Below are 12,572 nucleotides of genomic sequence, written 5' to 3'. Positions count from 1 at the left end.
AGCTCACCAGGTATGGATATTGATGTTTACCTTCAGCCATTGATTGATGAGTTGCTGGAACTGTGGAATGTAGGGGTACGAACATTCGATGCTTCAAAGAAGGAAAATTTTATTATGCGATCTCAGTTGATGTGGACGATAAACGACTTGCCAGCGTATGCAGATTTATCTGGTTGGCCTAACAGGGGTGCGAAGGCATGTCCTTGCTGTATGCAATCGACGCGTTCTATACGCTTAAAGAACGGATGCAAATTTTGCTATATGGGGCACAGGAGATATCTGCCGCCTGAACATCTGTGGCGGCTTAACAGGAGGACATTTGACGGTACTGAAGAATTTGACAGCGCCCCGATTGTGCCATGCGGATACGAGGTTCTCCAACAGTTGGACGGAGTTGCGTTTGGGGATGAGACCGCGGGTAAGAAGAAGAAACGGAAGAAGCGGAAGAAGGGTGCAGGGAGTTCTGATGTTATATGGAAGAAGAAAAGTATATTTTTCAGATTGCCGTATTGGGAAGACAATTTGCTTCGGCACAATCTTGATGTTATGCACATAGAGAAAAATGTCATGGACAATATACTTGGCACTATTTTGGATATAAAAGGGAAAACGAAGGACAACTTGGCAGCTCGGCTGGACTTGCAGGAAATGGGGTTGAGACCTAAGTTGCATCCGTTCACGGCCGCCAATGGTAAAACGTATATTCCCGCTGCCTGTCACACCATGACTAGAGAGGACAAAGAAAGTTTTCTGAAGGTTCTTCGAAATGTGAGGGTCCCGGACGGATACGCCTCGAACATTTCACGATGTGTTCGGCTGAAGGACCGTACAATTTCCGGGTTGAAGAGCCACGATAGCCACATACTGATGCAACAGCTTCTTCCAATTGCACTGCGTAAGTCATTGCCTGATAAAGTTGTTAGACCTCTTGTGGAGATTTCGGCATTTTTTAGAGGCATATGCTCAACAAAGCTATCACAAGAAGATATGGACCGACTGCAGGGTGACGTCTGTATCACTTTGTGCAAACTAGAACAGATATTCCCTCCAGGGTTTTTTACGAGCATGGTCCACTTGGTCGTGCATCTTGTGCGCGAGTGTAGACTCGGCGGACCCGTGCAGTATAGATGGATGTACCCGGCAGAGAGGTAAAATTTGGCGTAATATGTAAATATATAATTTGATTTAAATGTAACCATAATTGACGACAATTAAATTGTCGTGTATGTGTGTACACCAGGAGTCTGCGGCATTTCAAGTCTACTGTGCGCAATAAAGCGGCTCCTGAGGGTTGCATTGTGGAGGGGTACATAGCGACCGAGCTGGTAACGTTCTGTTCAAGGTATCTGAATAACGCACCAACATTCCACAACAGACCTCAGAGGAATCCTGATGGATCCAAGGGGGCGGGCACGCGTGTTACCCTGAACCGGTTGATAATGCACCAGATTCATCGTTATATTGTGTTCAATTCTGAAGAGTTTCACAATTTGCGGACGTAAGTAGTGTTTATATATTTAACAGAATTCGAATAACGCAATTAATTGATTTTACTACATAATTGTATACGCTGAATGTAGGAAGCACAAAGACGCGCTTAGGCGATCATGCACTAGAGGTCGCATTACGGAGGCTCTTATTGAAGCAGAACATCATGAGCAGTTCTGCGAATGGTACCCTGCATATGTAAGGAAATAGTTGTAATTTTTAAGTTGGATAAATTTATGCGGGTTCAATATAATTACCCAATACACGTGTTTAATATTTGTAATTATAACATAGGTCGATGGCCTTGACGATCAACGTAGGGAGGAATTGGGCCACAACTTGGTTATGCGTTGTAGAGGGCTGAAGGAGACAGCGGTCAAGTACAACAGGTACGTGGTAAATGGGAAATTGTTTCGCACGCTTGCCCATGATGTGGGAAGGAGGACTCAGAACAGCGGCGTATGTGTTCCTACCGTTGAAGGCAAAACGTACTACGGGCAGTTAACCGATATAGTTGAGGTCGAGTACTATGACAGGACTACGTACGTCCTATTTAAGTGCAATTGGGCAGACCCCACGATGGAAAGAGGATTCACAATAGACGAGTATGACCTAGTGTTTGTCAACTTCAATCACCTCGTCCACAGGGGAGAACTGATTCAGGACGAGCCGTACGTGCTTACATCTCAGGTGGATCAAGTATTCTACGTCGAAGATGGAAGGAACCCAAATTGGGTTTGTGCGGTTAGGACCAAACCGCGCAACGTGTACGACGTTGGCCAGGGGGATGGGAGTAATGAGGATGGTACAACCTACCATGAATGCGTACCGCTCGTACTAGCCACTGATGACCTACCCGATACGAATGATGAATTCGAGTACGACAGGCCCGACATTGATCCGATTGAAGCTCCCGTGATACAATGATTGATGTATTTCTTGTGAGTGTAATTAGCTTGAACTCAACACACTTGACTGATATATATATTGTTTGTACAATTCGCTTGAACTGAATACGAATTTCTATTATTTGCATAAATTTCGTTGTATAATTTGCATATTCATTAAAAATATATTACAAAAAATATTCTAATTAATTTGTCTACATTTGTTCGCAGGTATTGATGGACCAGGGACGCCATCCTTATGCATATCGGGCACCTCGCCCACCCGTGCCCCCCATGACCACGCCCACTGATTCGACGCCAGTATATTCTGCGGCGTGGCCACACCACCCAGACGGGGCTTATAGACCATTGTTGCCGGGTATGGTGGCCGTGCCCACGTCCGATCACGGGTAGACCAGCACAGCTGGACCTTGCAGCTCTCCATTGTCGGAGCTGCCGACATTATCTCAGATAGGGTTCACCCAACCGGGTAACGCCTATCGATGGTGGGTGCAAGAGGGGGTGGGGTCACAGGGTTATGCGCCGTACTTTCCGTATACGTATAGTCGACCTATGACGTGTAACCCTGATAGTGAGACGCAGGATTGTGGATTTCCACTGTCACAGACCGGGGAGATGCAGATGCCGGCTGTGGGGTTGGGACAGATACCGGCATAGGCGGCGATGCAGAGGCAGATTTTGGGGCCGAGACAGATGCCAGCATCGGGGGCGAGTCAGGGCCCGGGGCATGTAGAGAGGCAGATGCCGTTACCTGGTGAGAGCCAGATGCCGCTTTCCGGTGAGAGTCAGATGCCGCTTTCCGGTGAGAGTCAGATGCCGCTTTCCGGTGAGAGTCAGATGCCAGATGTGGGGGGGAGCCAGACTACCCATGAGGAGGACGTTGCGATGTTGGGTACCGATCAGTTGGCCCTCGGTAGCCCCCAGGGTATGGATTCAGATGATGATCAGCATCCTCCACCAGCCGGAGAGGTTGGCGAGGAGGTTGCAGGCGACCCAGCGACGCAGCACATAGGGACTGGGCAGATTCGGTTGATGGGTAAGTACATATGTAGACATCCTTAAAACTCATATTATGTTACCAAAATATTTTTTTTGGTTTGGAAAAAAATAACTATTTGATTACATTTTGTTTATATATGTGTGTGTGTGTGTGTTATTTAGTGTTAACCAATTAAATTAATGTTGAATATATTTTTTCATTAGGGTACAACCCAGACGGGACCATTTATTATGAGGTGATTGACGACCCAGCGAGAAACTGGGTGCTCCCGAGGGGGAAGAAGGTTGTATTGCAGTACAATGCTGCTATACAACCTGTAGGACGAGCCTGCAATCGTTTTCGGCGGGAAGTGGGCAAGATGATCAGGAGTGGGTCCTACATACACATGCGGGACGAATGGGCGAGGGTAAATAGGCAGATTAAGCAGGCAATGTGGAACGCACTGATGGTATGTTTATGAATATAATTTAATTATTTATTTGAATTAAACTTGAGCTTAATGTTTAGGTTGAAGTTTTTAAACCTATAATGCTTTGATTGAAATGTGCAGGAGGAGTTCTATCTACCTGTATCAGTTGACATGCGCAGGGCACAACAGGAGGCGTGGAATGATATTGGACGTAAGCACCGCTCGTGGAAGTCGAGGTTCAAAACCCAACTACGAATTGGAGACGGTGACACGCCCGAGAGTATCCGTGCGAGAATGCCGGAGAAATTTTTTGAGCAGTATGATGCAGAAGATGTAGAATTCCTGCTGAGAGATTGGTGCAGAGAGCATAAAATCGTATGTAGGCCAAAAAATTGTCAACTATTTTTTAATAACAGTTCATTTAATTTTAGTTTTAATTTAAGTGTGTCAATTGTTACATGTTTATTTTCATGTTCAATGCGTAGGCAACCTCTGAACGGATGAAGAGGTTGCGGGAGCGGAATGACCTACCCCATTGTGCGGGATCTAAAAGTTATGCCAGATTTAATCACGAGGAGGTAATTAAATATATATGTTTACGTTTTTAATATTTGTTGGTAATTGTTTTTCTTTTTCTTTTTCTTTAAACTATTTTTATCGCTATCTGTTTGTTATATATGTCAACTACATGACGACAGACATGTACATCTGGCACGCCCCCCACTCGCGCCGCGTCGTTCGTGAAGACCCACACAAGGAAGGACGGCACTTTCGTGAACGACCGTACACGGGTCTTATGCGTATGCTACTGATTTAGTTTACTAATATTTTTAAATTATGTGTGATATGTCATTATTCAATATATGACTTTTTCATGTTGACGACGTACAGGAGAGGATGACGCAGAGTTTAGCCAGTGATCCAGCCGCCACGCAAAGCGTCTCCGCAGACACGGTGCGTTGGGCACCGAACGACGCTTACGAACAGGCGATTGGGAGGCCTGAGTATCCAGGGAGGGTTCGGCAGGTTGGGCCGAACGTCACACCTGTTCGAGGGACATGTTTTTCATATAGGCCTCGGTCACAGGGGGGACCATCTCAGGGGACGTCTCGGGATTGGGCCGAACAGTCTCGGAAGATGGAAGAGATGCAAGCGGAGCTACATGCTGAGCGAGCGAGGAATGACCGGTTGGAGCAGCGCGTGCAACAGTTCGACGGCATAGAGCAGCGCTTGCGAGAGATGGAGGTCTTCATGTCCTCCATGGCAGTACCAGCACCATGTGTTGGTAATCAGTCTTCTCCTGCACACGTAGGTAGTACGTCGTTCGTTGGTAGTGCATCTGCAGGTATGATTTATATTGTGTATAGGACAAAATTAATTTCAATTTGTTTCCATTACCCCTTTAATTTTGCAAGTAATATTATATACTTTAATTGTCTATATTATTTGCAGGTAATTCGACAACGGTTGGTACGTTGTCACCTGTTGGACGACAGCTGAGCCAGCACTCCACTGTCGCTACACCTTCGCCCGCTACACCATTCATTGCGCAGCAATCGCCGGTGGGCGAGAACACGCCTGGGACGGTACCTCGTGATTCGCAGAGACGCCTTTCAGATTTGTAGATATTTTGTGTAATTATTTTTTGTTCGTAAATATTTGCTTGTTAACGAATATGTTATTAATTATTTGTTTGTGTAGTATGATTTCGTGTTGGTTTTGGGTAAAATAAATGCTGCGTTATTTGTGGTCGAAAATTACAAAATTTGAAAAATTCAAAAAAAAATTTAATTAACCCAAATAAATTTTATAAAACAATAAAAAAATTATTTTTTTTTTAAAAAAAACTAAATTCAGTTTTTTATTTAATTAAAATTTTTATTTAATTTTTTAATTGTATTTTTAATTAAATTAAAAATACAATTAAAAAATTAAATAAAAATTTTAATTAAATAAAAAACTGAATTTAGTTTTTTTTTTAATTAAAAACATTTTGACACGTGTATCGGAATACACGTGTCAAATTTGACACGTGTATTACGATACGCGTGTCAAACTGTGCAGTTTGTAACATGCACATTTGACACGCGTAATACGCGTGTCAAACTACACGTGTCTAAATGTTTGACACGTGTACGACATTGTACACGTGTCAAACTGCACGTGGCTATTTCATGCGATTTTTGTAGTGGCTACTGAGTACGACTCCTTCATCCCTCGTTATTCTCTAGACTACAATAATTTCAGTTCAGGGGATCCATATCAATCACTTGGTCAGGCAGTGTATTTTGTGAAATGTGAAAAGCGAGTGAATTCTCGGTATCATCTAAACATTTCTGCTTGCTTTGAGGGTGGAGTGTATTCTTCCAAGAGGTATACATATGCTCTATTCGAGTATAATAGTGCACAAGATTATCGTTATGCAGAACTGGAGTTGGGGGAATTGTGCCAAGTAGAGCAAATATCTCTCATCCCCTGGCCAAATCGTTATTATTATGATGATGACTTAAGAAATATTTCCTGTACAAACTTCCACAATGAATTGCTACGGGGTTTTGAGCTTTACTGGTACCGATCTGGTACGTATATAAAAGAACTAATGCATGCGAAAAAAAAAAAAAAAAAAAAATACACATAACACTTGCAATTTCTAATTAAATTTCTGTTTCTTTCTTTTCTCATCGCTAACCATATATTGATGCTTCTAAACGCTAGCTAATGGTGTTCTTTTCTTAGGTAAACCAGGAATCTTTGACTATGTTAGCATGATATACACAAGTAAGTTCTCTATCATGAGAATTCGATCAATACGATCCAATTCTAAGACACCTCAAGTCTAAGAGGTTATTTATATCTATTTTTACCATGACCAAACGGAAAGTTGTTTATGCAATTTTATTAGGTCATATACTTTTAAATTATTCAAATCACCTTTTTTTTTGATTGATTAATGATTTTAATTTTTTTTTCTTTCATGCTGCAGTTATTCTGGCAATACTAGCACTACCACCGAACATCGGTAAGAACTTTAATTTAGAGCTTGTTTGGAGGGTTTTTTTTTTTTCATAACGACAAATACTATATTTTCAACTTTAGAAGAAATGCTGAGTTTTAATTCTATGTTTCCAAACAGTACTGATGCATGTTATTATTTCCTTTGTCAAAACAGTATCTGATCTACTACGAGGACTACTAGGACTACGAGTACCACCACCACTACGACCACTAGTACGAATATATGAGACATTTGTCAATGGTGAGGCTCCAATCTTACAAATTTATTTGCAGGATAAATTCCCTGTGGGCAATTTGGTAAATTTAGTATAGAATGAAACAACGACATAGAAATATGGAATATTGATTGTCCTCGATGATCGATGAAGCAAGATGTTTATACTGTTGCCTTTATTTCTTCTTAATTAAGCATGGCCCTAGCTAAAGTGACATTTGTTTATGCAATTTTGTTAATTAATTAATTAATTAATTAATTAATTTTTTTTTTCATACTTCTTGCAGCTCCTCCTCCAATCAATTTACTAGCATACATGATCCTGGACTACGGTGAATTTGGTCCACCAATATTGTGTTTACAATCAATTATTTCTTTGGAAAAGCACAACTTGTTTGTTCTTCTTTTCCCCTTTTAATTTGTTTGTGGAATGAAATGAAATTTTACTTTGAAAAATGAAACAGGTAAAATCAATCCAAGTTTTTTTCTTTATGCATGTCTCATTGCTACACTGAGCAAGTCCAAATAAGACTAAACTATTGTCTGATCTAATACAGCAAAAGACCTTGTAAAGAATGAGCAACTAATTAAGTTCAATTATCAACAGACAAATTCTCCACGTAGTTATAAAAATGTCTCTCCAGGTTCTGCTTTATTGGCTAGCTGGGCTCTTCCTTTGTATACTCCCTGTGTACTAAGGGGCGCCTTACGCTTTTTTAATGAAGTTCCGATTACTTATAAAAAAAAAAAAAAAAAATGTCTCTCCATCTATGAGCTTCGATTTACCAGATGCTGCCATAGAACTCAAGAAAATTACGGAAGACAAATATTCTGAGAGTGTATACTTTACCTATGATGATTATATAAATGAATACAAAACATTGACCTTTATAGGCGGAGCATATATCTTTCCCTTGCCATTACATTTCATACATCTGCAAAGACAAAATATTAATTCTGAGTGAATGAACCATGATCACCACTGCAAGAGTAATAGCTAGCTATCCAGTTCCAAAACATGAAGCTACCATTAAACTGCATATCGAACTTAACAGTCAAAACTGTTGATTTCAAATATCCTGTTGTAGTATTTGGGTAGAAATGAAGTACACAGATAAGTTCTAGTTAAAGATATGTAAAGAACAACCATTGAAGTTTGACTATACGTGTAATAATTATGTTTCAGCTTAAAACCAGATGTGATTACATTCACTTAGAGATGAATTACTAACAAACAAACAACTCACATTAACATCTCTATGGGCAAATCCATATGCATATAAAATGCCCAACCATGCAAATGCATGTACAATCTCATTTTAAATCACAAGTAGCCTATCGATAGAATTGAACACAAGTTCAACAAACCTTATTTGCCAAGTACAGAACTCTATGGAAAATTGGATTGCCACCTTTAATATCCATCAAATTAGAAATTTGATACAAATTTCCCAGAAATTCAGAATCCAATTCAAGATAACAGCTGACCGTATTTTCTCACTTCAAGAAATTAATAAAATTTATCACTAACTTACGTTGTATATTTTGCAGATGGTTACCTCTAGGATGTTTATAATGAAGTTAAAGAAGGAAGGCAAGGCTCTGCCTCCTACATGAACTTCTGCTTCAACGATTAGGTGCTCAAATCGGACTTCAATTGCTGGAAGATCAATTCCAACTCAGAGAAAATTCCAAGAAACAAGAAAATCCATTATGGTACTGACGAATACGTATGAAAATAAAGTATAGTTCAGATACAAAACACGTTAATCTCTGATTGGTTACCAGGAAAACTTGGAAAAAAAAAATGAAAGCATAAAACAAAATATATACCTGTTTTGGTGGTTGATTTTTACCATTATAGAACCGGAATAAGTGGGTATAACGAAAATCTTCACAAAACAACCCAAATCAAAACAAAAATAAAGAAATCAAGCCTAAAAATTATACTTACCCAAAAAAAAAAGGATTTTCTACTGCTTGGCTACCGAGAAAATGCCAGAACTCCAAGATTTTTGCCTCACTGGCGTTGGATCGTGAACCACCCGCCCCGGCGCCGTCGTCCGCCCCAAACGGTGGCTAGCCCACCGCACGCCTCTTCTCTCAAGCTCTCTGTTTCTCTCCCTCTCTCTCGGTCTCTCTTTCTGTACGGGATATTATGTTAGGACCTGTGGGCTTGGGTTTAAATGTAAGGGATATTGGGTTAGGGCTTTGGGCTTGGGTTTATAATTGAATAATTAGTTGGGCTGAATAATATTATCATAGTTAGTTTAGCCTATATTAGCTACCAAGGAAAGATTGTATGGGTATCAAAAGAATTATCAAAAGGATTATGCAGGGAAATGTTCTCGGAGATTTACTGTTCTCAAATCAGCCATTGATGTTCTTTGGCTTCTCGAATTGCCCTACCTTATTCATCATCCATCTTTTACATTCAATCACCATTATCCATCTCAATTTCATATTAATATCCATCAATATCCACAATTTACATTTTATAAACAAGAAAGCGCATTACACTTTCTTTGACAAAAAAATGGGGGCGTGAGCACGAGACACGGAATTTGAGCTGTTTTAGAGCCGTCTTAGCACTAAAACGACTCAAAATAATTTTTTTTTTTTTAAAAAAAATATTATTTTTTTGAGTTGTTTTAAGGACCCTAAAATGATTCTAAGTAAAAAAATTTTTTAAAAAAAATCATTATTTTTTTTTTTGGTAATACCTGATATAGCAAGAATAAAATTAAAGTACAGCAAAATAAAACAAATCTTGTAATGTCGGTAAGTGTAACAGCACAGCAAAATAAAACAGAGTAAATCAAAACTTGGTGAAATCATTTCATTAGAATAAATGATGGCATAATGAAATCATCCTACTTAGCATATGAGTTGTCCAACATCTACTTACACTTGGGCATGGCATTGTTGCTATTATTTTTGTTAAGTTTCTGTTAGTTTTTGTCAGATGGTTATCTTCAGTCACTGCAATCACTCCACAAGCATCATCAGTTACTGCTCTGGAGGTAAACAATTTTTGATCTATGTGATAGGGGGTTTTGCATATTAAGTAGCTTACTTCTCTAATTTCTTTTGGTTTTTGAATTTGGGGAATTGGGTGGCAAACAGGTGCAAGTCCTAGTGATAGTGATACCATCCCAACTCCTGTAGTTGTTATCAACCAAGACTCTGATCCAAGTGCAACTATTGTGGAGATAACTTTTGGGGATCGAGTTGGAGCTAGCTCTTCTCGATACTGTATGAAGCCAGTTACTTCCTCCTTTAGTTTATTGAGCATGAGAAATTTTTTTGATTCTATATGATTTATTAGAATATGTTGGTTTGTGGACATTAAGCATCAGCAAATGAGTTGCAGATGAATGCACTTAAAAATCTTGGACTCAATGTTGTTAAGGCCAATGTTTTTTTGGATTCTTCTGGGAAGCACAACAAGTTTGCCGTCACTAGAGCGTAAGTTATATTATGCCTTACATGTACATATGAACTTCAGTTCTTGTATACATACTGTCTACTCTGCTCTTATACTGTCCTGACAGCTGCCAAATTTGCAATTGATGCTAGTATTTTTTTTTCTCTTCTTTTTTATTTTCTGGCCATTTGACTGAAAGTTCAAATCTCTATTATCCTTGAAAGAAACACTTTCTTATATGTTTTCTGGAGTGACCTTCCTTACAATTGCTGGTATTTGAGTCACAAATTTGACAATCCCTTGAACTAATGCGCGGAAACACCTAAAAACAAAAAGAGAATTGGTGTTGGTGACATTTGTTCCTGGATAAGAAAATAGCTAGTTGTTTCTGATACGGTTGGAAATCTTAGTTTCCTAGATAACTCTGAAATCCTTAAAAATTTGACATGTGACTCATTCCTTGTTGTAATTAGTTCTTTTTGTCACTGTTTTATATGGATTTTCATTTATTTGTTGGTGGAGTTTGTTTGCAGTGACACTGGCAGAAAAGTAGAAGATCCAGAGCTGCCTGAGGCAATTCGCTTAACAATTATAAAAAACATGATCGAGTATCATCCGGTATTTCATCTTTAAACCTTTTATTTTTTTATTTTTTTATTTTTTTAATGTTCATATTTAGATAACACCTGGTAGAGCACCACTTCTTGGAGTTCCTTTCTTTATCAGCTTCGTCAACACGTTCCAGGAATCAAGCGGCCAATTAGCAATGGGAGTAGCCTTTGGAGTAATGCCACCAAAACAACAGGTTCAAATCTTTCTATTGTTATATTTTCATTTTTGAAGTTTAAATCTGGTTGGAGTTTGTGTGTGGTGGAGCACTTTTTGTTGCAAAGTTAACTATCTGGGATAAATCGGTCACATTTAGAATATTATTACTATGTTTACTTTCGTTGAATATGTTTGTGTTATCTTATTCATAAAAAAAAAAAAAAAAAAAAAAAATGTTGTGTTACCTGCCATTTCATGAATGTTGTACAAACCAGTGGCTTGAGGTCTCTTCTGCTGTGTGTGCATGTGCACTCTGCGTGTGCTTGTGTCTTTGTGCACACTGTTAATATGCATGCACAATTGAGCGTGAAAATGTGCACTTGGCACTGATTTTGATGATGCCAATTTTCAGTTTGCCATAGTGACCCTTGCCTTTGCCCATCATACTCATGGTAGAAATGTTCTTATTCAAGAAGTGATTGATAGATCTGCTGCGACTGGAAGTGGAAGCACCCTATCGCCCCACACCACCCCTCCCCCAACTGGTCCCTTGCTAGAAAAATAAATATGGCTAAAATAAAGAAGAAACTGCATGAGTAAAATACTTTTTTGCACTTCTTTTTATGCTCCCTTTGTATAACATAATGCAGTGGCTTGAGACTTCTTAAGTAATATTATGTCCAATTCCCAAAATGCTGATTTTCTATCATATTGAGTTGCTTGTGTCATGTAATGATATATTTTTCACTAATTAAGGTGTGGAACATGGTGGAAGTAAGATAGTATTGTCCAATTGGCTTTGTTTTCATATCTTATGAGGGGTATATTGTGTCAATGCATCCTGATAGATTTATGGGTGCACAAAATATATGTCGATTGTTGAAGTCCCACACTTTTGTCCCAATTCAGATATGCCGTGTTGTTATTCCTCAGGTTGATGTGTGTTGATACAGTTTCCGGTATGGTGACGTGTCGCCTGGTGATTCGCTGCTGGATCCTGATCTACTACTCCAATCCTGCAAAAATAACAAACAACTCGTCGGGGGTGCCGACTACGCCCACTCCGATGCCTAAGTCAGTTTAAATCAATTTCCTGAAGAATATTCCGATCTCAAGCACTTAGAGAATGCGTAGATCATACCTGGTACGGTGGTCTTTATTTATAGGCCGGGCTTGTGGTCTTACCAGACTTGCAACCTTATTAGACTTCTTGACGCCTAGTTGGATTATGAGTTTGAGTCCTAGCTTAGCTGAATCTTATCTTCAGAGAATTTGAATAATGATGTGAATTTTAAATGTACTCGCAAGTGCACGAATCGTTTGTAATAAAGGGTTTTGCAAGT

At 39.4% G+C, this 12,572-nt stretch overlaps 1 protein-coding gene, 1 long non-coding RNA gene and 1 pseudogene across 2 annotated transcripts; 2 read left to right on the top strand and 1 right to left on the bottom strand.

The window, feature by feature from the left end:
• Positions 1-3,059: 3,059 nt before the first annotated feature.
• On the top strand, positions 3,060-6,645 carry LOC133878959 (uncharacterized). Its single transcript, XM_062317518.1, has 8 exons — positions 3,060-3,432; positions 3,600-3,844; positions 3,947-4,180; positions 4,291-4,383; positions 4,504-4,605; positions 4,697-5,146; positions 6,084-6,384; positions 6,542-6,645. Exons 1-8 carry the CDS (start codon positions 3,060-3,062, stop codon positions 6,643-6,645), a joined length of 1,902 nt encoding a protein of 633 aa, XP_062173502.1.
• Positions 6,646-7,504: 859 nt separating this feature from the next.
• Positions 7,505-9,175, bottom strand: LOC133880377 (uncharacterized). Its single transcript, XR_009902254.1, has 2 exons — positions 8,594-9,175; positions 7,505-7,969 (listed from the first exon to the last, which is right to left on the bottom strand). It is a non-coding gene; the product is annotated as an uncharacterized LOC133880377 (long non-coding RNA).
• Positions 9,176-9,809: 634 nt separating this feature from the next.
• LOC133878958 (ACT domain-containing protein ACR11-like) overlaps positions 9,810-12,572 on the top strand; it is a 63,805-nt pseudogene continuing 61,042 nt past the window's right edge.

Source organism: Alnus glutinosa, chromosome 10, assembly GCF_958979055.1.
Source record: "Alnus glutinosa chromosome 10, dhAlnGlut1.1, whole genome shotgun sequence".
In the NCBI taxonomy this organism is placed as follows: domain Eukaryota; kingdom Viridiplantae; phylum Streptophyta; class Magnoliopsida; order Fagales; family Betulaceae; genus Alnus; species Alnus glutinosa.
The sequence above is the reverse complement of the archived record's forward strand: the minus strand, read 5'-3'. Positions and strand labels throughout refer to the sequence as shown.